This window comes from Narcine bancroftii, chromosome 6, assembly GCF_036971445.1.
Source record: "Narcine bancroftii isolate sNarBan1 chromosome 6, sNarBan1.hap1, whole genome shotgun sequence".
In the NCBI taxonomy this organism is placed as follows: Eukaryota; Metazoa; Chordata; class Chondrichthyes; order Torpediniformes; family Narcinidae; genus Narcine; species Narcine bancroftii.
This window is the reverse complement of record NC_091474.1, coordinates 48,095,573-48,120,410: the sequence shown is the minus strand read 5'-3', so window position 1 is coordinate 48,120,410 and position 24,838 is coordinate 48,095,573. Positions and strand designations below refer to the sequence as shown.

General features: G+C 41.2%; 1 protein-coding gene across 14 annotated transcripts in view; it reads right to left on the bottom strand.

Moving 5' to 3' along the window:
• The window catches only part of LOC138736062 (protein CASP-like), a 525,702-nt gene that overhangs the window by 422,377 nt on the left and 78,487 nt on the right, over nucleotides 1-24,838 (bottom strand). For all 14 annotated transcript variants that reach the window (XM_069884929.1, XM_069884921.1, XM_069884920.1 and 11 more), the window contains exon 2: nucleotides 5,547-5,657. Coding sequence is in view for 12 of the 14 variants with exons in the window: in XM_069884921.1 (XP_069741022.1) it covers nucleotides 5,547-5,657 (111 nt within the window). In the remaining 2 variants the exon portion in view is untranslated. The remainder of the gene's footprint in view (nucleotides 1-5,546; nucleotides 5,658-24,838) is intronic.

The following is a 24,838-nucleotide window of genomic DNA, read 5'->3' as shown; positions in this document are numbered from 1 at the left end:
AGACTTGCCCAGACCCACAGAAGGAACAGCAGCCCCACAGAGACCAATGACTAGTGATGTTTCTACCACTAGAGATGGGGTTCCGGAGCCCACCAGTGCAGATTGCCGTGCACGTTCCAGAGAAACGCTGGGGTCATGACGGCTGGCCAACAAGATAGCCTCTTGTATGTGTGGGACCACCAGTACGGACAGCAATTCCTCTTGGACACTGGGGTAGAGGTTAGCATTCTCCCCCCATCAGAACAGGACACCAGGAGCAGGCAAGCGGGCCCCACTCTGAGGGCTGCCAAAAACAGCACGATCAGGACCTATGGAAAGGTTCAACAGCAGTTGGGAGGCAGCCTCTTCTCGTGGGTGGTCACGCTGGCCGCAGTGGAACAGCCACTCCTCGGGTCAGACATCCTGTGCACACACATCCTGCTCGTGGTCCTCAAGGGTTGGAGATTGGTCCACGCAAAGACATTCCAGACCTTCCCCCTCAAGGATACCAAGCCTCCAGCACCACACCATGCAGCGATCCACAGACATGTACACCAAGGTCCTGGCCGAGTTCCCAGCAGTACTCACCCCCCCAATTCACCACAGCGTTGCTCTGGCACAGAGATCAACATCACATCCTTGCCCAAGCCCCACCAATCCACACACGAGCAAGACGTCTTCCTCTGGAGAACCTCCAGCTGGCGAAGGAGGAATTCAAGAAACTGGAGGAGCTCAGAATAGTATAGTGGTCAGGCGGCCCATGGGCTTCTCCCCTGCACATGCTGTCCAAAGCCACTGGAGGTTGGAGACCGTGCAGCAACTACAGTCATCTCAACGAAGCCACAACGCCAGATCAATACCCTGTGCTGCTCATCCAGGACTTCGCAGCCAACATGCATGGTACAAAGATATTCTCTAAAGTGGACCTTGTGCAGAGATATCATTAGATCCCAGTCCACCCAGACGATATCCCCAAAATCGCCATCATTAACCCATTAGGCCTGTTCAATTTCATGCATATGCCGTTCGGGTTGAAGAACACCGCACAGACATTCCAATGGACGCAATGGGCCAAGACCTGGCTGGCACATTCTTGGACCACATCCTCGTGGCAAGCAGGAACTGACAAGAACACTCAGTGCACCTCCGCAACCTCTACATCCGGCTGAGCGAATTCGGAATGACAATCAACCCAGCCAAATGCCAGTTCAGGTTGTAAGCCATCAACTTCCTCGGCCATAGGATAACCAAGGAAGGGGCCACACCACCAAGGTGGAGGCCATCCGGAAGTTTCCTAGGCCCAACAAGACCAGGGGACGACCGGAGTTTGTAGGGATGATCAACTTCTACCACAGGTCCATCCCTCAGCCACCCAGATCATGCGACCCTTGTTTCGCCCGGATGGCAAGCAAGGCAAAGACCACAAGCCCTTGACTTTCACCTTGGCCGAGATCTCGGATGCCTGGTCACCCTTATCGGGACTGCAGCACCAGGACATCCCAGTCGCGCAGGTAACGCCACCCTCCTGTCCACCGACCAGGTCACGCCTATCATCCCAGCAGCTTGGAGACAGCAGGTTTTCAATTCCTCCTATGGGCTGACTCGCCCATCCATCAGGACCAGGATCCAACTGGTGGTCAGCAAATACATGTGGCATGGACTATGAAAACTGGTCAGCGGATGGGCAAAGGTGTGCACACAGTGCCAAACAGCCAAAGACACATCTATGACTTCGTGCGCCAGAGCCCTCATCTCCTCCTGGGGGTACAGTTCGGAATACCGTCCCACATTACATCAGACAGAGAGGCCCAGTTCAACTCCAGTCTGTGGTCTAACCTCCCCAGCCTGGGGGCACCCAGCTACACCACACTACGGCCTATCACCCACAGACAAGCGGGCTAGTGGACTGCTTCCACGGGCACCTCAAGGCTGCTCTCATGACCAAGCTACAAGGACCTAACTGGGTAGATGAGCTACCATGGGCACTGCTGGGGAATCCATACGGCACCCAAGGAGTACCTCAACACCTCTTCAGCCTAACTCGACTACAGAGATCCACTGGTGGTCATGGGGGAATTCGTACCATCTCCAGGGAGACAGCAGGATGATGTGGCAGCTCTCCTCCATAAACTACTGGAAAGAGTCGTAAACCTGGTCCCAACACCTGCCAGGCAGAAACACGCAAGGACCAACATACCCAAAGACTTGCAGGACTGAGAGCATGTTTTCATTCGCAGGAGTCCACACTGTCCACTGCTGCAAAAGCCGTACGAGGATCCATTCTGGGTTGTCTGAAACAACGAAGCTATATTCGAGCTGGAGGTCTTCACCGCAGACAGGTTAAAGCCAGCATACCTGGATCCGGTGTGCCTAGTCAAGGTGCCAGCACCATGCAAAAGAGGCAGGCCACCCAAACCTGCAGAGACACTGCCTTCGGGTGCCAAGGACAGTTCTACCAGTTCTGGGGGGAGTCGGCATGTAGAAGCCCGCCATGGTGTCAATCAGGCTAAAAGCCAGCAGACCATGCAGCAGCTGTACACAAGCTCTGCGGATAAAGCTTGGAGGACCTCCTTTGGAGTTGTTCTAATGCCCAGTAATACCCAGGGTATCTCATCAGCCCAGTTCGGGCTTTCTAACCAAGCCATCAAGGATGAATTGAGATGTCAATGATATCTTTCCACCATTCCATTAGCCTGGGGATGACAGGCATTTTTTATGAAGAATTGTTGCATTGAGCAACCGAGACAAGGCCGTCCACAGCGTGGACATGTGCGGGTAAACCAAAACGAGACACCCAGCAACTGAAGAACGCGTCCGAACACATGTCTGGAGTAGCATCTACCATAGGCACGGCCTCAGGAAGCAGACCAACAATATCCACATTGACATGAGGAAAACGCCAATTAACTGCTGGGAAGGACTGCAGTGGTGCCTTAGTATGCTGACGAACTTTTGCTTTCTGTCAGGCAATGCAGGGCCTCACCATTTGTGTAGCATCTTTTATAAGACCGTGCCACACAAACCTGTCCAAAACCATACGAACGGTTGATCTAATCGATGGATGTGAGAGACCGTGCACAGAGTCTAATATTCGACGTTTCCATGATGCTGGAACTACTGGGCGTGGGTGTCCCATTGATATATGTCCAAACTGGACATCCTTCAATTGCAGGTTCGTGATTGCAGTCCGATGAGCATTCATCTTATGGTCATGTTCTCGAGCCGTGGCCATAGCTGCGTAGTCAATACCTTAATCTATAGATGAAACCTCCAGTGGAGCAGTGCGGAACAGTGCATCAGCTACTACATTGTCTTTTATGCAGTATTTTTGTGGAAAATTCTGAAATCATCATAATTGCCGTTGTTGTTGTGCTGACCAGGGCTCTGTGACCTTAGAAAATGTAAAAGTTAAGAGCTTGTGGTACAGTAAAACCTCTGCCCTCCAAAAAATAATTAAAGTGTCGAATAGACAAGTAAATGGCCAAAAGCTCCTTATCAAAAGCACTGCATATCTTTTCTTTCTGCTTCACAAAGATGGCGGCTGAAGAATGCTAACGGTTTCCATTTCCCATTGACATATTGATGAGGTGCTCTTCCTACAGCCATATCGGAAGTGTCTGTAGAAAGAGCGGTGGCTGCATTTAAAACTGGGTAGCTGAGCATAGTAAATGAGTCAGCAATTCTTTTGTATTCATGAAGGCATTGTTTCCATCCAATGGATGGTTCTGGTGTTTCCGGACAGTAAATCGAAAGGAGTCATAGAGATAGAATGGTGGGGGGGTTATGGGAAACCAGAGATGTCAATGTTAATGCCATCTGTTGGAGGTGCCCAGACAAAATACGAAGTGTTGTTTCTCTAATTTACGGGTGGTCTCAGCCTGGCAGTGCATGAAACCATGGACAACAAGCGGGCATGGGAATGGGACTGACAATTGAAAGGGGTAGCCACTGGGAGATCACCACTATTACAGCAGAGTCGAGGTGCTCAACAAAGTGATCTCCCAGTCTGCGCCCAATCTCACCGATGTAGTGGAGCCCACAAGAGGAGCATCGGGTGCAGTAGATGACCCCTGCACTTCACAAGGGAAGTGATTCTTCACTTGGAAGGAAGGTTTGGGTCTCAAATGGTGGTGAGAGGAGGTGTGGGTGCAAATGTCGTGCTTTCTGCAGTCATCGGAATAGATGCCAAGGGGGCAATTGGTGGAAAGGGAGGAGTGGACAAGGGAATCACTGTGAAAGGTAGAGAGCAGAGAAGGGAAAATGTATTTGGAGGTACCAAATCAGAATTGACTTGCCTGTAGAAGGGAGAGGATAGTAGTGGATGGAACCTATTCTGCCTGGAGGTTGGTGACATGGAGTTTTGCAGGGATCTGTTCTGAGATCTTGCTCTTGGTGATTTTTATAAATGACCTGGACGAAGAAGTAGAGGGATGCGTCTGTAAGTTTGTAGATTATATGAAGGTTGGAGGAGTTGTAGATAGTATTGAAGGTTGTCATGGGATACAATAGGAAATAGATAGGATGCAGTTGGCCAGAAAAGTGGCAGATGGAGTTCATCCAGATATGCATGAAGTGATGCATTTTGGAGGGTCAAACTTCAAAGGCAGAGCACATGGTTAATGGAAAGATTCTCAAGGATGCCACGCAGGTTGATAGGGTCGTTAAGAAGGGTTATGGTATGCTGGCCCTCATTAGTCGGGGGATTGAGTTCAAGAATCATGAAGTAATATTGCAGCTCTATAAAACTCTCATTGGACCACACTTGGAATATCTCTGGTCACCCCATTACAGGACATGTGGAAGCTATGGAAATGATGCAGAGGAGATCTACGAGGCTGATACCTGGATGGGAGAACGTGCCTTGTGAGGCAAGGTTAACAGAACTATGGGAGGCATTAGGGGTAAGTTTTTTTTTACTCAGAATAAATGCATTGAAATGCAATGTGGTGATGATGGAGGCTATTACAATAGGGACCTTTAAAAGATTCTTAGAAACATGGATACAATAAAAATAGGGGTTTGTGGGTTTGAGTTAGGGAAGGTTTAGTTTGTTAGGTAGGTTTGTATCAGTCTGCACAACATCATGGGTAGAAGCCCCTGTACTGTGTTCTATTTTGTTTGTAACCCAATGGTACTTACCATCTCACGTATGACATTTTTGCTACATCTATTTCTTGCAAGTTTATGCTCATTTTCAACACTTTCATGAAAAGAGGAAGGTAGATGGAGTTAACTTCAAAAAGCAAAATAAAGTCTCTTTTCATCTTGCTCACAATTATGCCCAATGATGGAAGAACAAATGTTCGATTTTCAAAGATACGAAAAAAAAGGAAAGCAAATGATACAGAAGGCAGGCAAAACTTAAAAAGCAGTGTGAAGCTGTGAACACCTACTGTGTCCCCAAAGCAGCTGAAGAGCTCAAACGTGTATTTGTGTAATTTCCACGTTTTAAGTAACAAAAACCTGATGGCATCATCAAAATAAAACATTATGTCTGCTCTTCCACATCTTGAACCAATATATCTGTTTTTACCGATGAGGAGATACAACAGATTTCCTTAACCCACCTCCGGCGTGCTCTTCTTAAACTCTCGACTTTCATCAATGAGTCGTTTCCTGGACTGTTCACTCTCATCCTGTCGATTCGCCAAAACTGTAGCAGTGGCATCAAGTTCTCGCTGTTCAAAAGGAAGATAAAACAATTCAGAAGAAGAAACTAGTATTGATTTTGTGCATGTAACAAAATATCTCTTGAAGAAAAAAAGTCTCCTGCTAAATTGCACAGAATGTGAGTTCTGAGAGTTAGCTGATTCAGTTTGGCAAAAAAAAAATACCATTTTCCACTGACGTTAAACAAGAAAGTCTGCATACTCTGGGATTGCAATGAAAGCCCTTCAATCAAACCTTGACGTAGGACTTGGTCCCAAACATAGGCTACCCTTTACTTCCTGTAGATGCCCTGTGACCAGGTGAGTTTCTCCAGCACTTTTGCGTATTCCACTATTTGCAACTATTTCCATTGGCTTGGAAAAGGGCACCAGACAGTAATTCCCATCCTCTTCCACAGACCCTTGTACATTCTGCACACAGGAAGCTAAATATAATGGGATGAGAATGAAAGGGTATCAGTCACTCACTGTTGATAGAGCCTCCCCATAAGGAGTACACACACAATGAAGTATGCCTAATGTCATGAATTGCCACAGAGCCACTTGCCCAAGATATGGCTGCCTATGGAATCACAGGTTCACAGTTCAACTCAGCCACAACCTTCTCAGAAATTATGGATATATTGGAAAATAGTAAGAAATGTATTTGAAGAACCAAATATGTTATACATAATGAAAGATATCTAACTCTTCACATCTGAAGCATAAACAAGCATCAGAAAATATTTTAAATAATTCAGTGACACAATAGATAATCTTGTGTCTGTGTCTTTACCCAAGTAATATTAGATTGAGAATCAACAGACTGACGACAGACCTTACGGACATAATCAACATGTCACTGCAGAAGTCCATTGCCTATGGGTTTCAAGAGACATCATCATCCAGGTATCAAAGAGGGCACCAGAATCAGAACTCAAATGATGAATAACACTAACCATCCGAGACTCATATTCATGGAACAATATTTATTTATAGATACAAATCAGATTTATTGTCAGTGACATCACATGACATCACATACAACCCTGAGATTCTTTTATTTCCTGCAGGCCAGGTACATTTTAGCAGTGCAAAAAAAAAACGGACTCAATGTACCCATGTAAACAAATAAAGAAATGTCAACAAACTGACTGTGCAATACAGAGAAATAAAAATCAATAAAGTCCAAAAATAAGAGTCATTAAATAAGTCCCTGATTGAGTTTACTGTTGAGGAGTCTGATGGTGGAGGGGTAGTAGCTGTTCCTGAATGTGGTGGTGCGAGTCTTGTGGCACCAACACCTCATTCCTGATGGTAGCAGTGAAAACAGAGCGTGTGCTGGGTAGTGTGGATCCTTGATAATTCCTGCTGCTCTATGAATATGAATTCTTGTCCTGCATATGTATTGTTTGCATGTATGTCTGTTATGTCTGGTGTGCGCCTGCATGCTTTCCACTGTGGACCAGAGAACTTTGTTTCGTCAGGTTATACTTGTACAATCAGATGATAATAAACTTGACTTGAGTTCCTTCAGCAGATTGTGTTTTGTGAAAATTCCTACAAGGAAGGAGGCTGAACTTGATCTATAAATCTTAGGGCATAAGAATAGGTAATATAATTCAAATATTAGTGGAGGAACTAGTGACCACGTAGCTTCATGGTTGTCGAAGACAAAGATGAGATTGATCATCAAGACAGGCCCTTCGGAGGAGTCACGTGATGGAGTAGTGGCCGGACGGTGAACTCCAGCCCTCTCCAGAAAAGTCGGGAAAAACAAGAGAAAATACAAAGGCACAGAAATACAAGTTAAAGAAAAGTGAATATAAAGGTGGAAAGAAGATGGAGACAAAAGGAGAAAAATCAAAATCAACGGAAAGAAGAGAGGAAGAGAAGACAACGGAGGAAAAAGGTGAAGGCCTTACCTGTCCGAAGAGGCCCGCTGTGGAGAGAAGACCCCACTACCTCAGGTCGGTAGAAAGAGAACTACAACAATGGCTCACAGAGCCGAGTAAAAGTGCGCAACCGCGCATGCGCGACTCCTCGCGCATGCGCGATGCGCATACAAAAAAACACACCGACGGGAGGGGGGACCAGCTGGGGAGTCGATCTCCACAGCCGGCAACGACAGCTGCAGAACACCTGCAGCAAGAAGAGACCACAGAAGACAATAGAAACAAGAAAGAAGAGGAGGAAAGGGCAGCAAAGAAACAACAGATGGTCAACCTAGAGGAAGAAGAAGAGGAAGAGGAAGAGTACAGGGAAATAGAAGAAGAAAAGATAGGCAAGGTAAAGGAGGTACTTGCTCTTGTTAGAGGATACATGGAGTCATTTAAAGAATGGCAAACACAGGAATTCAATGATTTAAGAAGAAGAATAAACAACACAGAAAAGAAAATAAATAAAATGGATATGACCTTAACAGAAATGGGGAAAAAAATGGACAAGATGGAAGAACGGGCAATAGCAGCAGAAATGGAGGTAGAAGACTTAAAAAAGAAATTGGAGGAATCTAATAAAAAAACTAAAGAGACACAAGAATTACTAGCCCAAAAAATAGATATAATGGAAAATTATAACAGAAGAAATAACATAAAGATAGTGGGCCTTAAGGAAGATGTAGAAGGCAAGAATATGAGGGAGTTTATAAAAGAATGGATCCCTAAGGCCCTAGGATGTCCAGAACTACAGCAAGAAATGGAAATAGAAAGGGCACATAGAGCATTGGCCCCTAAACCACAACCACAACAAAAACCAAGATCTATTGTAGTAAAATTCCTAAGATATACTACAAGAGAAAAGGTGCTGGAGAAGACAATGGAAAAAGTAAGAGAGGGCAACAAACCACTGGAGTATAAAGGGCAAAAAATCTTCATTTATCCAGATATAAGCTTTGAACTCCTAAAGAAGAGAAAAGAGTTCAATGCAGCAAAAGCGATTTTATGGAAGAAAGGATATAAATTTACACTGAAGCATCCTGCGGTATTGAAAATATTTATTCCAGGACAACAAAACAGACTATTCTCGGATCCAGAAGAAGCACGAAAATTTGCAGAACAATTACAAAAATAGACTGAGGGATGAAGACGGGTAATGAGAGCAAAAATTATCACGATTGATATGTATGTGGGTAAAGACAAAAATAGACTGAGGGATGAAGACGGGTAAGGAGGGTAAAAATGACCACGATTGATATGTATGCGGGTAAAGAGGTATAAGAGTGAATAGAGACAACGGGCATATGTGAAAGTATCTGTAATTAGAGGAAAACATAGAAAGTATAGACAAGAATTAATAAGGGAAGGTAATGGAATAGAGAGAATAAGGAGGGAACTAAAAGAGTGACCTTTGTGACATATAAAAAACGAAATCTTTTCTGGGGGGGGCTGGGTGGGGGGAAAAGAGCGGTCACTGCAAAATCAGTTGACGCTTGCGAGTGGATTCGCAAATCCAAATGGAGAGGGGAGATGTGGTTGTCCGACAAGGGATAAAGGGCAACTCAGGAGGGGAAGGGGAGGTTGGGGATAAAGAAGATAGAAATAGGAGAATAAGGAAAATGTTGGATGTTGTAGGAATGTTGTCTGGTAAAGAGTTGAAAATAAGAAAACAGAAATGGAAAAGGAGGAAAGGTAATGATGGAAAAACGGAAAGAGAAGATAAACAAAATATAAAATGGCTACGCTGAACTATATGACTCTAAATATTAATGGAATACATAACCAAATTAAAAGGAAGAAACTACTAAATTTACTGAAAAAGTAAAAAATAGATATAGCATTTGTCCAAGAAACACATTTAACTGAATTGGAGCACAAGAAATTAAAGAGAGATTGGGTAGGACATGTAACAGCAGCATCGTATAATTCAAAAGCAAGAGGAGTGGCTATATTAATTAGCAAAAATGTGCCATTTAAAATAGAAGAGGAAATAATAGATCCAGCAGGGAGATATGTTATGATAAAATGTCAGATATATTCAGAGCTTTGGAATCTACTTAATATATATTCACCTAACGAAGAAGATCAAAAGTTTATGCAAGATATCTTTTTGAAGGTAGCTAATACGCAAGGGAACATACTAATAGGAGGGGATTTCAATCTGAATTTGGATCCAAATATGGATAAAACGGGGAAAAAAATTAACAGGAAGAACAAAGTAACCAAATTTATAATTAAATCAATGCAAGAAATGAAACTTGTGGACATATGGAGGAAACAAAACCCAAAAGAAAAGGAATACTCATACTACTCGACTAGACATAAAACAAACTCAAGGATAGACCTATTCCTGTTATCAGCCCACATACAAGGGAGAGTTAGGAAAACGGAATATAAAGCTAGACTATTATCGGACCACTCACCCCTGTTATTGGCAATAGAGCTAGAAGACATCCCTCCAAGAATGTATAGATGGAGATTAAACCCCATGCTACTTAAAAGACAGGATTTTAGAGAATTTATTGAAAAACAATTAAAAATGTACTTTGAAGTAAATACGGAATCAGTGGAAGATAAGTTTATACTATGGGACGCAATGAAAGCATTCATTAGAGGGCAAATAATAAGTTATGCAACCAAGATGAAGAAGGACTATAATCAGGAAACAGAGCAGTTGGAAAGGGAAATAATAAACATAGAAAAAAAATTAGCAATAAAGGAAGATACAACCAAAAGAAGAGAATTGGCGGATAAAAAAAATAAAATATGAAACATTACAAACATATAAGGTGGAGAAGAATATAATGAAGACAAAACAGAAATATTATGAACTAGGGGAAAAAACACACAAAATCCTAGCATGGCAGCTTAAGACAGAGCAAACTAAGAAAATGGTATTGGCAACAAGGAAAAAAGACAAACAAATTACATATAATCCAAAAGAAATTAAGGAAAACTTCAGAGAATTCTATGAACAATTATACCGAACCGAAAACGAAGGGAAAGAAGGGAAAATAGATGAATTTTTGACTAAAATTGAACTACCAAAACTACAAATAGAGGAACAAAATAAATTAACAGAACCATTTGGAACAGTAGAAATACAAGAGATAATAAAAAATTTACCAAATAATAAGACACCAGGAGAGGATGGACTCCCAATAGAATTCTACAAAACATTTAAAGACCTAATAATACCGCCCCTCCTGGATGTAATCAACCAGATTGATGAGACACAAAACTTACCAGATTCATGTAAAACAGCAATAATTACAGTGATACTAAAACAAGGGAAAGATCCACTCTCACCAGCGTCATATAGACCAATATCTTTGCTAAACACAGATTATAAGATAATAGCTAAACTATTAGCGAACAGATTAGCAGAACAGGTACCGAAAATGGTAAATTTAGACCAAACTGGATTTATCAAAAAAAGACGCACAACAGACAATATTTGTAAATTTATTAACTTAATTCATGCAGTAGAAGGAAATAAAGCACCGGCAGTAGCAGTTGCTTTAGACGCAGAGAAGGCCTTCGACAGAGTAGAATGGAATTACTTGTTCAAAGTATTGCAAAAATTCAGTTTACCGGAGAAGTATATTAATTGGATTAAAGCATTATATAAGGGACCGTTAGCGAAAGTGACAGTAAATGGACATGTATCAAAGCAATTTAACTTAAGCAGGTCAACGCGGCAGGGATGCCCACTATCACCATTATTGTTTGCGCTAGCTATAGAACCACTAGCAGAATCGATAAGAAGAGATAATAATATAAAAGGAATAAAAATAAAAGACAGGGAATATAAAATCAGTCTGTTTGCGGATGATGTGATAGTGTACTTAACAGAACCAGAACTATCAATAAAAGAACTATATAAGAAATTGAAGGAATATGGAGAAGTGTCGGGATACAAGATAAACGTAAATAAAAGTGAAGCAATGCCTATGAATAACGCGGATTTCTCAAAATTTAAGGAGGATTCCCCATTCAGATGGCAAACGCAGGCAATAAGATACCTAGGTGTGCAAATAAACAAAAATCTAGGCCAATTATATAAACTCAATTACAATCCACTAATGAAAAAATTACAGGACGATTTAGAGCATTGGAAAGAGCTACCACTAACACTGATAGGAAGGATAAACTGTATTAAAATGAACATTTTTCCAAGGATACTATACTTATTTCAGGCATTGCCAATACAACTGACAGAAAAATTCTTCAAAGAGTTAAAGAAAATAATAAGGAGATTTTTATGGAGAGGGGGGAAACCGAGGATAGCACTAGACAAATTAACAGAATGGTATAAACAAGGAGGCTTACAATTGCCAAACTTCAAAAATTATTATAGAGCCGCACAATTAAGGTACCTATCAGATTTTTATCAAACAAGGGAAAAACCAGACTGGACGAGACTAGAATTAGATAAAATAGGGGAAAAGATACCTGAACACATATTATATAAATGGGACGAAAAATTGGTACAACATAGAACTTCTCCAGTATTACACCATCTCCTCAATATATGGAAGAAGATTCATGTAGAAAGAAATAAAATAAATTACCAAATACCAAAACTAATATTGACGCAAAATAAGCTACTCCCTTTTACAATAGACAACCTTGCCTTTAGAAAATGGGAAAAAAAAGGGATTAAAAGAATAGAAAATTGTTTTTCAGGAAGTAGATTCTTATCCTTTGAACAAATGAGAGATAAGTACAATATAACGGGAGATACAGCGCTGGCATATTACCAACTGAGATCCTACTTGAAAGATAAATTAGGAAGCAACTTGAGTTTACCAGAGGGAAGTAACCTTGAATATGTGATTACAGATACAATGTTAATCAAAAGATTTATAAAAAATATGTATATTAAACTGCAAGAAAAGGAAAATGAGGAAACAAATGGTAAAACTAAACAAAAATGGGAACAAGATTTAAATATAAAGATAAAAAAGGAAACATGGGAGAAGTTATGCTCTGGAACGATGAGAAATACAATAAATACGAGGCTGCGTATGATACAATATAATTGGTTACACAGACTATACATTACACCGCAAAAGTTAAATAAATGGGACCCAACAGTATCTGATAGATGTTTTCGATGTAAAAAAGAAAGGGGAACAACAATTCATGCAATCTGGACATGTGAGAGAGTAGAAAAATTTTGGGATGATCTCAATCAGATATTAAATAAAATAACAGAAAACAATATACCAAAGAATCCAGAGATCTTTCTCCTAAGTAACATAAAAAATAAAGAATTTGGAATTGACTTGGAGGATGCACAAAAAAGATTTGTTAAGATAGCCCTAGCTGTAGCAAAAAAATGTATTATGTCAACCTGGAAATTGGAAGATAATTTGAAAATACAACAATGGTATATAGAAATGAATAAATGTATTCCATTAGAAAAAATAACATATAGTTTAAGAAATAATATTGAAATATTCGAACAAGTATGGGAGCCTTACATTAAATACAATAGCGAAAACCTACCGGGAACAAACATTACCTAAGTTGATGGAAGGAGAAGAGAAGAAAAAAATGGACTCAGTAGAATTTCTGGTGTATTTTTGTTGAATGACAACATTGTCTAACTGAATTAATGCAACCTAGATTGTATAACTAAAATGGATGAGAGGGGGGAGGGATGGGGGGGTGGCTTGGGAGGAGGGAGGGGGGAGGGAGAAAAAGTCACTGTAAATGTGTGGAAAAGAAAAAGTGTATATCATGGCTATTGTGATTTATGGTGTGAAAAATAAAAAATTTAAAAAAAAAAAAAAGACAGGCCCTTCAATGGGGGAAGACAGATTTCATTAGCGTTATACACGAGCAGAGGAAGTTGGAATAGAAGCAGCTGCTGGATGAGAAAGTAAAATATGGGAAGTGGAAGGCATTAAAAAGCAGGATAGTAAGAGTTCAGTCCGCATGTCCCTGCAAGGGTTAGAACCCTGTTTAACAAACTATATTGAAAGTTTGATCAGGAAAGAGACAAAAAAGTATGCCAGTTATAGGAAATTCTTATTAAATTAATTTTGTAGACGATAGAGCAGAGAACGTAAGAAATTAGGAGAGCAAAAGACGCCTAAAATTATCTTTGCAAATAGGGTGAAGAAGAATCCTGAAAGCTTTTGACCTTTTCCTTCTTTAGCTACTCTCTTGCAATAAAAACATTTTCAGGATCTTGGTTCCATCCTACTTGAAAATATCCTACTCAGGGACCTGTGGCGGGGGGGGGGGGGGGGGGGGGTGGGGTGGGGGGGAGTGTAATCCATGTGTGGAATCCTGCGATATGAAAGTGATCTGGAGGATGCCTTTATCATTAAGGAGGAAGTGTTAGAAATATGGGACATTTTAAGGTGGATAAATCCTCAGGACCTATCCCAGGATGCTAAGGGAAGCAAGGGACTTGCTGACAGAGAATTTTGCATCCTCTTTATTAGCCACAGGTGAGGTACCAGAAGACTGGATGATAGCTAACGTTGTCCCCTTGATCATAAAGAGCTGAAGGCCTGGAAACTACAAGCTGGTGAATCTCCATGCATGAAGGAAAGTTGTGAGGACAAATTCTGAGGATTGTGATTTACATTCACATGGAAAGGGATGGATTTATTAGGAGTCATCAGCATGACTTTGTGCAGAAGAAATCATGCCTCGCAAATCTGAGCATGTTTCTTGAAGAGGTAACTAAGAACATTGACAATTGTCAATGCATTTCATACGGACTTCAGTGAGGCTTTTGAGAAGTTCCCACACAGTAAGCTGGTCCAGAAGATTAAGCGCAATAGATTTGATGAGTGTGGGCAAACAGGATTCAAAACTGGGTTGGCGAATTGCGGCAAAGGTTAGATGTAGGTGGGTATTTTTCTGACTGGAAATCTGTGTCAAATAGTGTACCACAGGATCAGTGATGGAACTTTTGATGTTTGAAATATATACATTGGAGAAGAATGTAAGTAGTGTAATAATAAGGTTGCAGACAACAGTAAAATTGATGGAGTTATAGACAGTAAAGGAGGTTATCAAAGGGTGAGCATGATCAACTGGAAAGTTTGGTGGAGCAATGGCAGATGGAATTTAATCCAGACAAGTGTAGGATCAAGCACTTTGGTAAATTAAATTCCGACGAGTGAAAATGGCAGGAACTTTTAGGAGTGTTGATATGGAGAATTGTGGGCTGCAAATTCACTGTTCTCTGAAAGGGGTGGCGCAGGTGGAGAGAGCAGCAAAGACATTTGACATGCATTCTTTTATAGGCTACAGTATGGAGTACAAGAGTCAGGCATCTTCTATCTTCTATGATTCTATGTACAAATTGTTGGTTAAATTGCACTTGAATCACCGTATACTGTTTCAGTGGTCACAATGCAGGAAGGATGTGGTAATGCCGCAGAGAGTGGGTGTTCCCTGGCATGGACACCTGTAGTTATGCAGAGAATTTGGAGAGGGAGATTAATTCTCACTGGAATGTAGGGAGCTAAGGTGTGGCCTTATCAAGTATTATAAAATTATGAGGAAGGATTATAAAATTGGATAGGATAGATAGTCGGGGTCTTTTTCCAAAGGCATGGGTGTCTTGAACTATAGAGCAAAACTTTAAAGTGAGAGGGGAGAAACTTATAGGAGATCTGAGACAGGTTTTCTAAAGAGGATGGTGGTTATCTGCAACAAACTGCCAGAGGAGGTTACAGGCAAAATAATTACAAATGTTTAAATGTATGTAGACAAAGGCCTAGATAGGAAAGGCTAAGAGGGATACAGGCCCAATGCATGCAAACAGGATTCAGAGATAGGAATTATGTTAACATTGATAGGTGGGCTGAGAGGACCTGATTCTGCACTGAACGATTTTCTGGCCTTGGGGTCTGTCCATGAACAATCCTAGTGCCTGGCCATTTTAATTTGCAATCTAGAGGCATAGTAACAGACTGATCCAGCCTACGAGCCCGCACCTCCCAAATATACCCAAGTGACCAATTAACCTACTTATCCCATATGTCGTTGGAATGTGGGAATAAATCGCATCATCCACAGGAAACTCACACGGACTAGTGAAGAACATACAAACTCCTTATAGATGGTTCCAGATTTAAACTTGGGTCCCTGATGTGTAATATCGTTGGGCTAACCACTACATCAACTGTGACACCCGAGTTCGTCCAGCAGATTTACAGTCCATGTTCACCTGAAACAAGGTCTCAACCCAAAACCTTAACCATCCCTTTCCTTGTGAGATGCTGCCCAACTCCCTGAGTTCTGCCAGCAGTTTGTTTTTTTCCCCGTTCATGATTAACTTTAGCAAGGCACTGCTGAGCAAGGCAGTGTTTAGAAGTGCTGACTGCTGGACCATTTTCCATTTCAGTCAGCCAATGTCAAGTACAAGGCAACAACACAAAGAATAATGTATCCAAATGCTAACACTCACCCAAAATGAAAACAACCTGCCTCTGAACATGCACTACTGAATGTATTCATGGACTCCATGTTTTTATTGGCAAATTTATAAAAGTAATAGCTTGTCTTGTCAGGCTCAAGAAGAGATTGTTATTGAGATCAGTAACGAATGTTTTTATTTGGCAGTTGAAATTTGAAGGAAACAGTAATGATAAACAATCAGCAGCATAAGGAAACTGCACAAAAATCTACTCCCAACATACAAATTTCTCTTTGCATTCAAGAATTTATATTATCCCATACTTGAAATAAATACAGCTCAAAGAAGAATTTCATACCTGTAGACAAATCAAGTGAAGAAAATTAAAACTTAGTCTGAAAGTGAAATGGACCTGCTTCTTCCACTTGTGAGCAAATCAACAACTATAAATGGTGATGTGTGCAACATTGAGAGGCTGCAATAAGCTCTCCTTCTCTGAGTCTAGTCTGTTCATTCTCTACATGGCAAGCTTTGCATCCATTGAACCAAACAAGTTAAACTTTGCCGTACTCCATCTTAATGGGAGTTAACATACAGGCCTCCAAATAGCAGCCCGCATATAAAGAACAGTGACAACAGTCGTGACAGAGGCAATATAAAAAAGACAATGTTACAGTGGTCATGGACTTCAATATGCAGGTAGACTGGTAAATCAGGTTGGCACTGGATCCCAGGAGAAGAAATGTGTGGAATGCCAATGAGATGCCTTTTTAGCTTGTGGTCAAGCCCCCAAGGAAGAAGGCAATTCTTCATTTGGTGTTGTCCAATGAATCAGACTTGATTTGGGGGCTAAAGGAGAAAGAACCCTTCCAAGGTAATAATCATAATGTCATAGAATTCACTCTGCCATTTGAGAGGATGAAGGTAAAATCAAAAGGGTTGGCTTTACAGCTGAGCAAAGATAACAACCGGAGCATGTGAGAGGAGCTGTCCAAAGTTAATTAGAAGGGGATCATTGCAGGGAAGATGGTGGAACGGGAATGGCAGCAGTTTCTGGGAATAATTTTGAAGCCGCAGAATAGATTCATCCCTAAGATGAACCATTCAAGAGGAAGGCTGAGGCAACTCTGGCTAACAAGGAAGTCAAAATCAGCTTGAAAGTAGAGAACATACAGTTATGCAAAAATTAATGGGAAGCCAGAGGATTAGGTGGCTTTTGGAAGGAAACTAAATAGAAATGAGGAAAAAAAAGGTTATGAAGATCAGCAAGTCAGTAATACAAAAGATTTTTCCGATATATAGAGTAAAAGAGAAGTAAGAATGGATACTGGACACTGGTAAATGATGCTGGAGAAGTGGTAATAGAGAACAAAGAAATGGCAGATGAACTGAAAGTATTTTGCACCAGCGACATGCCAGAAGTTCAAGAGTTAGTGGCAGGAGTGAGTGAAGTCACTATTATGAAAGAGAAGGTGTTTGGAAGCTGAAGGGACTGAAAGTGGATAAGTCTCCTGGACCAGATGGACTAATTCCAGGTTCTGAATGAGGTAGATGAAGAGATTGTGGAGGCAATAGTAGTGATTTTTCAGGAATCGAGTCAGGAATGGTTTCAGAGGACTGGAAAATTGCAAATGTCACTCCATTCTTTAAAAAAAAGGAGAGAGGCAAAAAACAGGAAACAATAGGCCAGTTAGCCAAGCTTCAGTGGTTGGCAAGCTCACAGAGTTCATTAAGGATACAGTTCCAGGACACTTGAAAGCACAAAAAGCCTAAAGTCAGCATGGCTTCCTTCAAGGGAGAATGTGCCTTACAAATCTGTTGTAATCCTTTGGGAAAATAATGAGGAGACAAAGGAGAGCTAGTGTATGTTGTTCACTTGGATTTTCATAAGGCCTGAGAAATACTGCTAAATAAGATAGGAGCTCACTGTATTATGGGAAAGGTACCAGCCTAGATAGAAGACTGTGACTGGCAGAAGGTAAAGAGTGGGAATAGGGGGGAATTTTCTGGCTGACTACTGGTGATTAGTGGTATTCCACAAGAGTCAGTGTTGGGGCCACTACTTTTCATGTTATATGTAAATTAGATGTAGGATTGATGGCTTTGTGGCCAGGTTGGTGGATGATACAAAAACAGATCGAGGAGCAGGTGATGTTGAGGAAGTAGAGGGACTTGGACAGGTTGGGAAAATATGAAAACTGCGATGAAATTCAGCGGAAGGAAGTATATGGTCATGCACTTTGGTTGAAGGAATAAAGGCATAAACTATTTTCAAAATGGGGAGAGAATTCAGAAAGCAGAGGTCCAACAGGTCTTGGAAGTCCTACAGCAGGACTCACTAAAGGTTAACTTGCAGGCTGAGTCAGTAGTAAGGAAAACAAATGCAAATACACAATGCTGAAGTTTTACAAGTTGTTCAGGCCTGAAACATTGGTTTATCCATCTTTGCCTCTCATTAATACTGAGTGACCTGCTGAGTTTCTCCATCACAATGATTGCAGACTTTCTTGTTTTACTCTGGGGTAGTTTTGGGTCCCATTTCTTTGGAGAGGGTCCAGAGGTTTACAAGGATAATTCCAGGGAAGAGAAGGTTAACATACAGTGCCCTCCACGATGTTTGGGACAAAGACACTTTTTTCTTTTATTTGCCCCGGTGGTCCAGTTTTAAAGTTGCAATCAAACAATTTACATGTGAGTGAAATGCAGATGCCTGATTTAATTCAAGATTATTTGTATATATTTCGGTTTGACCGTGTAGAAATTCCCAACCCCGTTCCACCCATTTCTACCTCCTACCCAGATCCACAAACCCAATTGTCACGGCAGATCCATCATGTTTGCATGCTCCCGCCCCGCTGAATTGGTCTCCGCTTACCTTGACTCTATTTTGTTCCCCAGTCCAATCTCTCCCCACCTACATCCAGGACACTTCACACGTCCTCCATCGCTTCAACAACTTCCAGTTTCCTGAACTTGATCATCTCATATTTACCATAGATATCCAATCCCTATATACCTCCATTGCCCATAATGAAGGCCTCAAAGCCCTTCATTTCTTTCTGGACAATAGAACCCACCAGACTCCCTCCACCCTTCTCCTTCTGGCAAAACGTCCTCATCCTCAATAATTTCTCCTTTGACTCATCCCACTTTCTCCAGATTAGCCATGGGTACCCACATGGGCCTCAGCTACGCCTGCCTTTTAGTTGGCTATGTGGAGTGGTCCCTGCTACAAGCCTACACAGGCAAGACTCTTCAACTCCTCCTCCCCTACGTCGATGACTACTTTGGTGCTGCCTCATATACCCATGATGAGCTCTTCAACTTCATCCACTTTGCTGCCAACTTCCACCCTGACCTCAAATTCAAATGGTCCATCTCTACCATCACAGTAGCTCAGTGGTTAGAGCACTGGTCTTGTAGTTGAGTTCGAAGGGGCCTTATTTTTGTGAAGTGTGCTTGACAAAGTGACAACTCCGTCTTCCCAACGGTAGACAAAGAATTTCATGCATGTTACATTCTAAATGTTGTATTACATGACAATAATGTAAACTTCTTTTCCTCGATCTCTCTGTCTCCATCTCAGGAGACAAACTCTCGACAGACATCTTCTATAAACCCGCCGACTCCCACAGTGACCTCGACTCCACCTCTTCCCACCCTTCTTCTCTTTACCTGCTCTTATTCTTACTTTTCTCTCCCCAGTGGACTCCCTTTCTTTTCCTATTTCTCCACCTTTCTAATCTTTTCTTCAAGATCTTTTCATCTTCTGACCAGTCCCTTTTCCCTCTTCAAATGCACAATAACATCCCCTTTTTTTTAAAACCTTACTCTTGATAAAGACTCCAGACTGTATTGGGGAGGGTCTTGTGATCAGAACACGCCAGCGGTTTGGCCCCACCCACCCATTAGTGTAGACTTGATCATTGGCCCCTTTGGGAGGGTGGAAGGGGTGTGTGTGCTCGCTTGTCTTCTATAAATTGTACTCGTGTGTTTTATTCCTGTTATGATTTTCCCACACGAATCTTTAGTTATTTACTGCTAGACTGTCTTCAGTCCTTGCTTTTGAGATCCATTGAATCTGTTTTTTCATTCACAACACACCCAAAACACCCAGTTCCTCAAGTGTTGTTTGCTCAAGAATTAATAAATCCTATTACATGAAGACATCCAAATTAATGATCAGCTTTACTTCATTCAGTATCAATATATCCAATATTAAACAAATCTATGAACTAATCTTATTGTTACACTATTGACTTTAAATGTTAAAAGTAATTTAGATGGGATTGCTGACAATTCACATTTTCCTTAATACACTCAAAATTCTTAAATGACACTGCCTGCATTAGTAAAACACAGCAGCAAATCACAAAAAGCACAAAGGTTGCCCAAAAATCGGTAACAGGTATTATTTTAATTAATGATTGGCATTCACCCACCCCCAAAATGGTAGTTTTTTTTTATACCTGTCAGCAGCTTTGAAGGCTCCCAGACGTGAAATATTGATTTATTCTCTTTCCACAGATGCTGAATTTTCAGTTTTAATCTTAATGAGACTTGCATTGCTGATAGCAGAGTTTAAAGGAGAAAAATCGATGGCAAGAGTGCAGAAACAGAGAAATTTGCATCCCAGAGGTATTTATCAAATCCTACTTCCCTGTCATTGGGGTCCGCAGCTTTGGAGGATTTAGTTGCTGTTAAACATTTTAAATGGGCAAGGATTATCAGATAATAGAGTCATGACTTCCATGAACCTTCAAATCTCTCAAACTTTCCTAATCCTTCCACCATTTATCAATAATCAAGACCACAGCAAAACACCGTGGCTGAGGATCTCAGCAGATGTGCTGAGGTGCATGTGGAGACATGGCATATTACAGAGGTAGCAGCCATCTACACAGTCTGAGGGGATTGGAGACCAAAGACGACACCATAGCGACAAAGAGTCTGGCTCAGCACACGGGTGACCAGCAAGCATTAAGAAATTTGGCTCCTGCTGGGGATCAAAAGACCAGAATTACCATTTGGTTTTGCCAGTATATAAGTGGAGCAAGTTATATCTCCTTCACAACTGGATAATGGAGTCATCATAGGCTATTTGCTGTGACCTCGATCACAGTCTGGGATGTACAGTACAGAAGTAAACACTTTAGCCAAACTCACTAAAGTTGACCACCCCTTTCTATTCCTTTCCTGTTGCTTTTTAAATGCCATGATTGAAACTATGTCTGGTTCTTCCTCTGACAGCTTACAATACAGTAGTCCCCTACTTATCCATGGGGGATATGTTCCAAGACCCCCAGTGAATGCCTGAAACCTCAGGGAGTAGCAAACCCTAAAAAGGGTTACTGTGATACCGTGACGCTCAATCTGATAACCAAGATGGCTACTCAGTGACTAACAGGCAGGTAGCATATACAGCGTTGTTATGCTGGACAAAGGGATGATTCACGTCCCGTCGGGACAGTGTGAGATTTATTCACACGACTCAGAACAGCATGCAATTTAAAACTTAATATTGTTTATTTCTGAAATTCTCCATTTAATACTTTTGGACGGCGGTTGACTGATAAGGGGGGAGGGACTACTGTATATACCTGACAAGTTCAATGTGAAAAACTTGTCCCTCAGGTCCCTTTAAATTCTCTCCTTAAATCTGTGCACTCTAGTTTTAGATTCTTCCACCCTTAGAAAAAGAGACAAAGACTATCTCCCCAACTAATCCCCTCAATTTTTTTTTTAATAAACATCACGCCTCATCCTTCCTGCACTCCAATGAGAAGAATCTCAGCCTTACTATCTCTCTAAGTAACTAAAGCCATTCTAGTCAACATTTATTATAGAGACGCAGAGCTTCGGGGAAGCATGCCCTTTAGCCCATTCATCCATGCCAACCAAGAAGCCCACCTGAGCTGGTTTCATTTGCTTGCTTTTAGTCCATATCTCTTTAATCCACCTATCAGACCAGAAGTCTTTTAATCTGGTCAATTTCTTCTCATTTCTTTCGAGCACTACCACATCCTTTCTATCGTGTGGCGACCAGATCTCCACACAATGTGCCAATTATGGTCTGACCAGTATTTTGTACAGCTGCACTGTGGAGTCTTGATTCTCATAATTAGTACCCCTGCCTAGGGAGGCAAACAATTCAACACACCACCTGGATTACCCTATCCACCTGTGGTGCAATTTATGGGGAGTTGTGAACTTTCACCCTAAGCTCCCTTTGTACATCAAATATACTAAGGTACAAGTCCTGCCCATATTACACCACACAAAATGCATTATGTCATACTTGTCCAGAATAAATTCTGCATCCACCACTTCTACACCCATATCCTTCTGAATCCTCAGGTAGCTATCTTCACTATCGATAATTCTTTGCATTATTGACAAACACATATCTGATCACAGACATTATCATCCAAGTCATTTATATGTGACAAACTAACAAATGTTACAGCACCGATCCCTGCAGTACTCCAAAGGTTACAGACTTCCAGTCAAAAAACAACCCTCCACCATTATCCTCTGCCTCCTATCTCCCAGCCAATTTGGTATCCAGTTTGCCCAAAGACCTGGATCTCAAATGTGCTAACTTTCTGGACCAATCTCTGATGTGACACCTTGTTAAAAGCATTGATGAAATCCACCTATACCACATCGACCACTTTGCCTCAAGTGGTCACGACGCTCATCGAAGAACTGTCAGATTTATGAGATGGGATTTCCCCTGCATAAAGCCATGCTGACGCCTCCCTTTAGTCCATGCCTTTCCAAGTGATCATAAATCCCCATTCCCAAAAACTTTTTCCAATATTTCCCTACCACTGATCCAAAGTTCACAGGCCTGTAATTTCTGGTTTATCTCACCCATCCTTCCTGAATATGGAAACCATATTATCTACGAGTCTTGTAGTACCTTACCCATGGCTAAAGGTGATACAAAATTCCCCATCCAAGTCCTAGTGATCCCCAAAAAACAATTCTGAATAAGTCAGAAGGGTCATCAGTTTCTGTGTGGAGGCAGAGGACAATCAACATTACAGATTGAGATCCAGCATTACTGAGCACGCTGTATTTTATTTCAATATGCTACAACAAAGTACTTACATTGAGTCTCCCCTTTATATTGATTTACTCAAAATTAGCTCATCCAAGTAGGTTTCTGAGCTATTGCAGATAGCAATAACTGAGGCAACTTGACCTATTTATGAATCCAGGTCCACTTCACTGGATCTGGAATCATAAATACAGTAGGTCAAATTGGGTCAGGATTACATATTTCCTTCCCTGACCAGATAAAATGAACTGGATGTGTTTTAACAACAATAAAATTTTAGTCACATCACTTATACTAGCATATTTTTCCAAAATTTTATCTTTATTTAATTAATTGACTGTACAGCTGCTGTGATGGGATACTCATATTTGAACCTCTTGATTAGTGTCCCCTGGTCCGTTACACTTAAATACTTGATAAAGAAAAGAATCATATACAATCTGCTTCTTCTACGTGTAATCTACATTGTGCCCTAACAACAAGGATTTTTAACCTTGCCATATTTATAGTTTGGGGAAAGCATATTATTGGCTACAACATTAATGAAACGCATAAAAGGCTGCACACATCAATGCCCACAACAGTTGGAAATAATGCTTTAGAGTACCATCTGGGCAGCAAACACAGTGATGCAGTTAGAAGAGTTGCTTCCTTACAACTCCACAGACCCCCTGATTCAATATGATCTCTGATGATATGGTGTGGAATTTTTACCTCCTGTATGTGACCATGCCAATTTCCTCCCACATTCCAAAGATGTGCTAGTTGCTAGGTTAAAGGTTGCTGTAAATTTACCCAAATATGTATGTGAGTGGTAGGAGTTGCAGGGGAGCAGAATGTGGGAGAGCAAACATTGAAATTATGTAGGATTGGTATAAGTGAGCACCATGCAATCTCAGATGCTCAAAAGGTCCATTTGGCTTTCTTGGCTATAGAGAATCACACTACATGAATTTCCCCAGTGACATTGACAAAACCCAGCTCTCCCTCCCTCTCTCACTGTTTCTTAACGTTCAGGACTTTGGTTCAATAACACTGGACAACAACTTTTTTTCCAAAAGGTTTGCATCCTGAAAGTAAATTGGGGATTATGATGGACAACTACAAACTAAACACAAAAATAATTTCAAATTTGCTGCATCATGTAGGAAGTTGGAGAAACATTAAATTAACTTTTAATTGAATTTTGCATGTTTAATTGCATAATGATGCTGACACATCAGATTCAACTGACCTAAAAATGTTTTGCCGCTGATTTTCATTTGTACTCAGCATCTGATCGCTCATATCAGTACTGTATCCAGCAATAGCTGCCCAACAGTGATGGATTGCATTTGCCCTGATACCACTTTTCCATCATTGCAATGTCCTGGTGAAATCTTGCACCGTGTTCATCACAGACTGTACCACGACCAGCGGGGAAGACGTCCAAGTGCAAATGCAGAGAATTAATTGTAACTGACATGTTGCACTTTGTGGCTTCCGTACACTTGAAGTAGACTTAAGATATGACAGAAAATTACAGAAATAGGTTATAGCTTCAGTTCATGATAGGAAATGTTTATGGTGATTTTCATGATCAACAGTCCAAAAATCCAGAAAATACACTCAAAAGTGTTCAAAATCCTTGTTGTCCAGTTTAATCAATTGTCCTGGCAAGACCAAAATCACTGCTTTTGGTTCTTATCACATACTCTATTCCCTGCCAATAAACTCCAGGAGGAATCCACAATTGAATCAGATAGTTTATATCCTGAATCTCTGCTTTTTGAGATCTATATTTTCATAATTACTGGGAGCTTATTTCTAGTTTTTT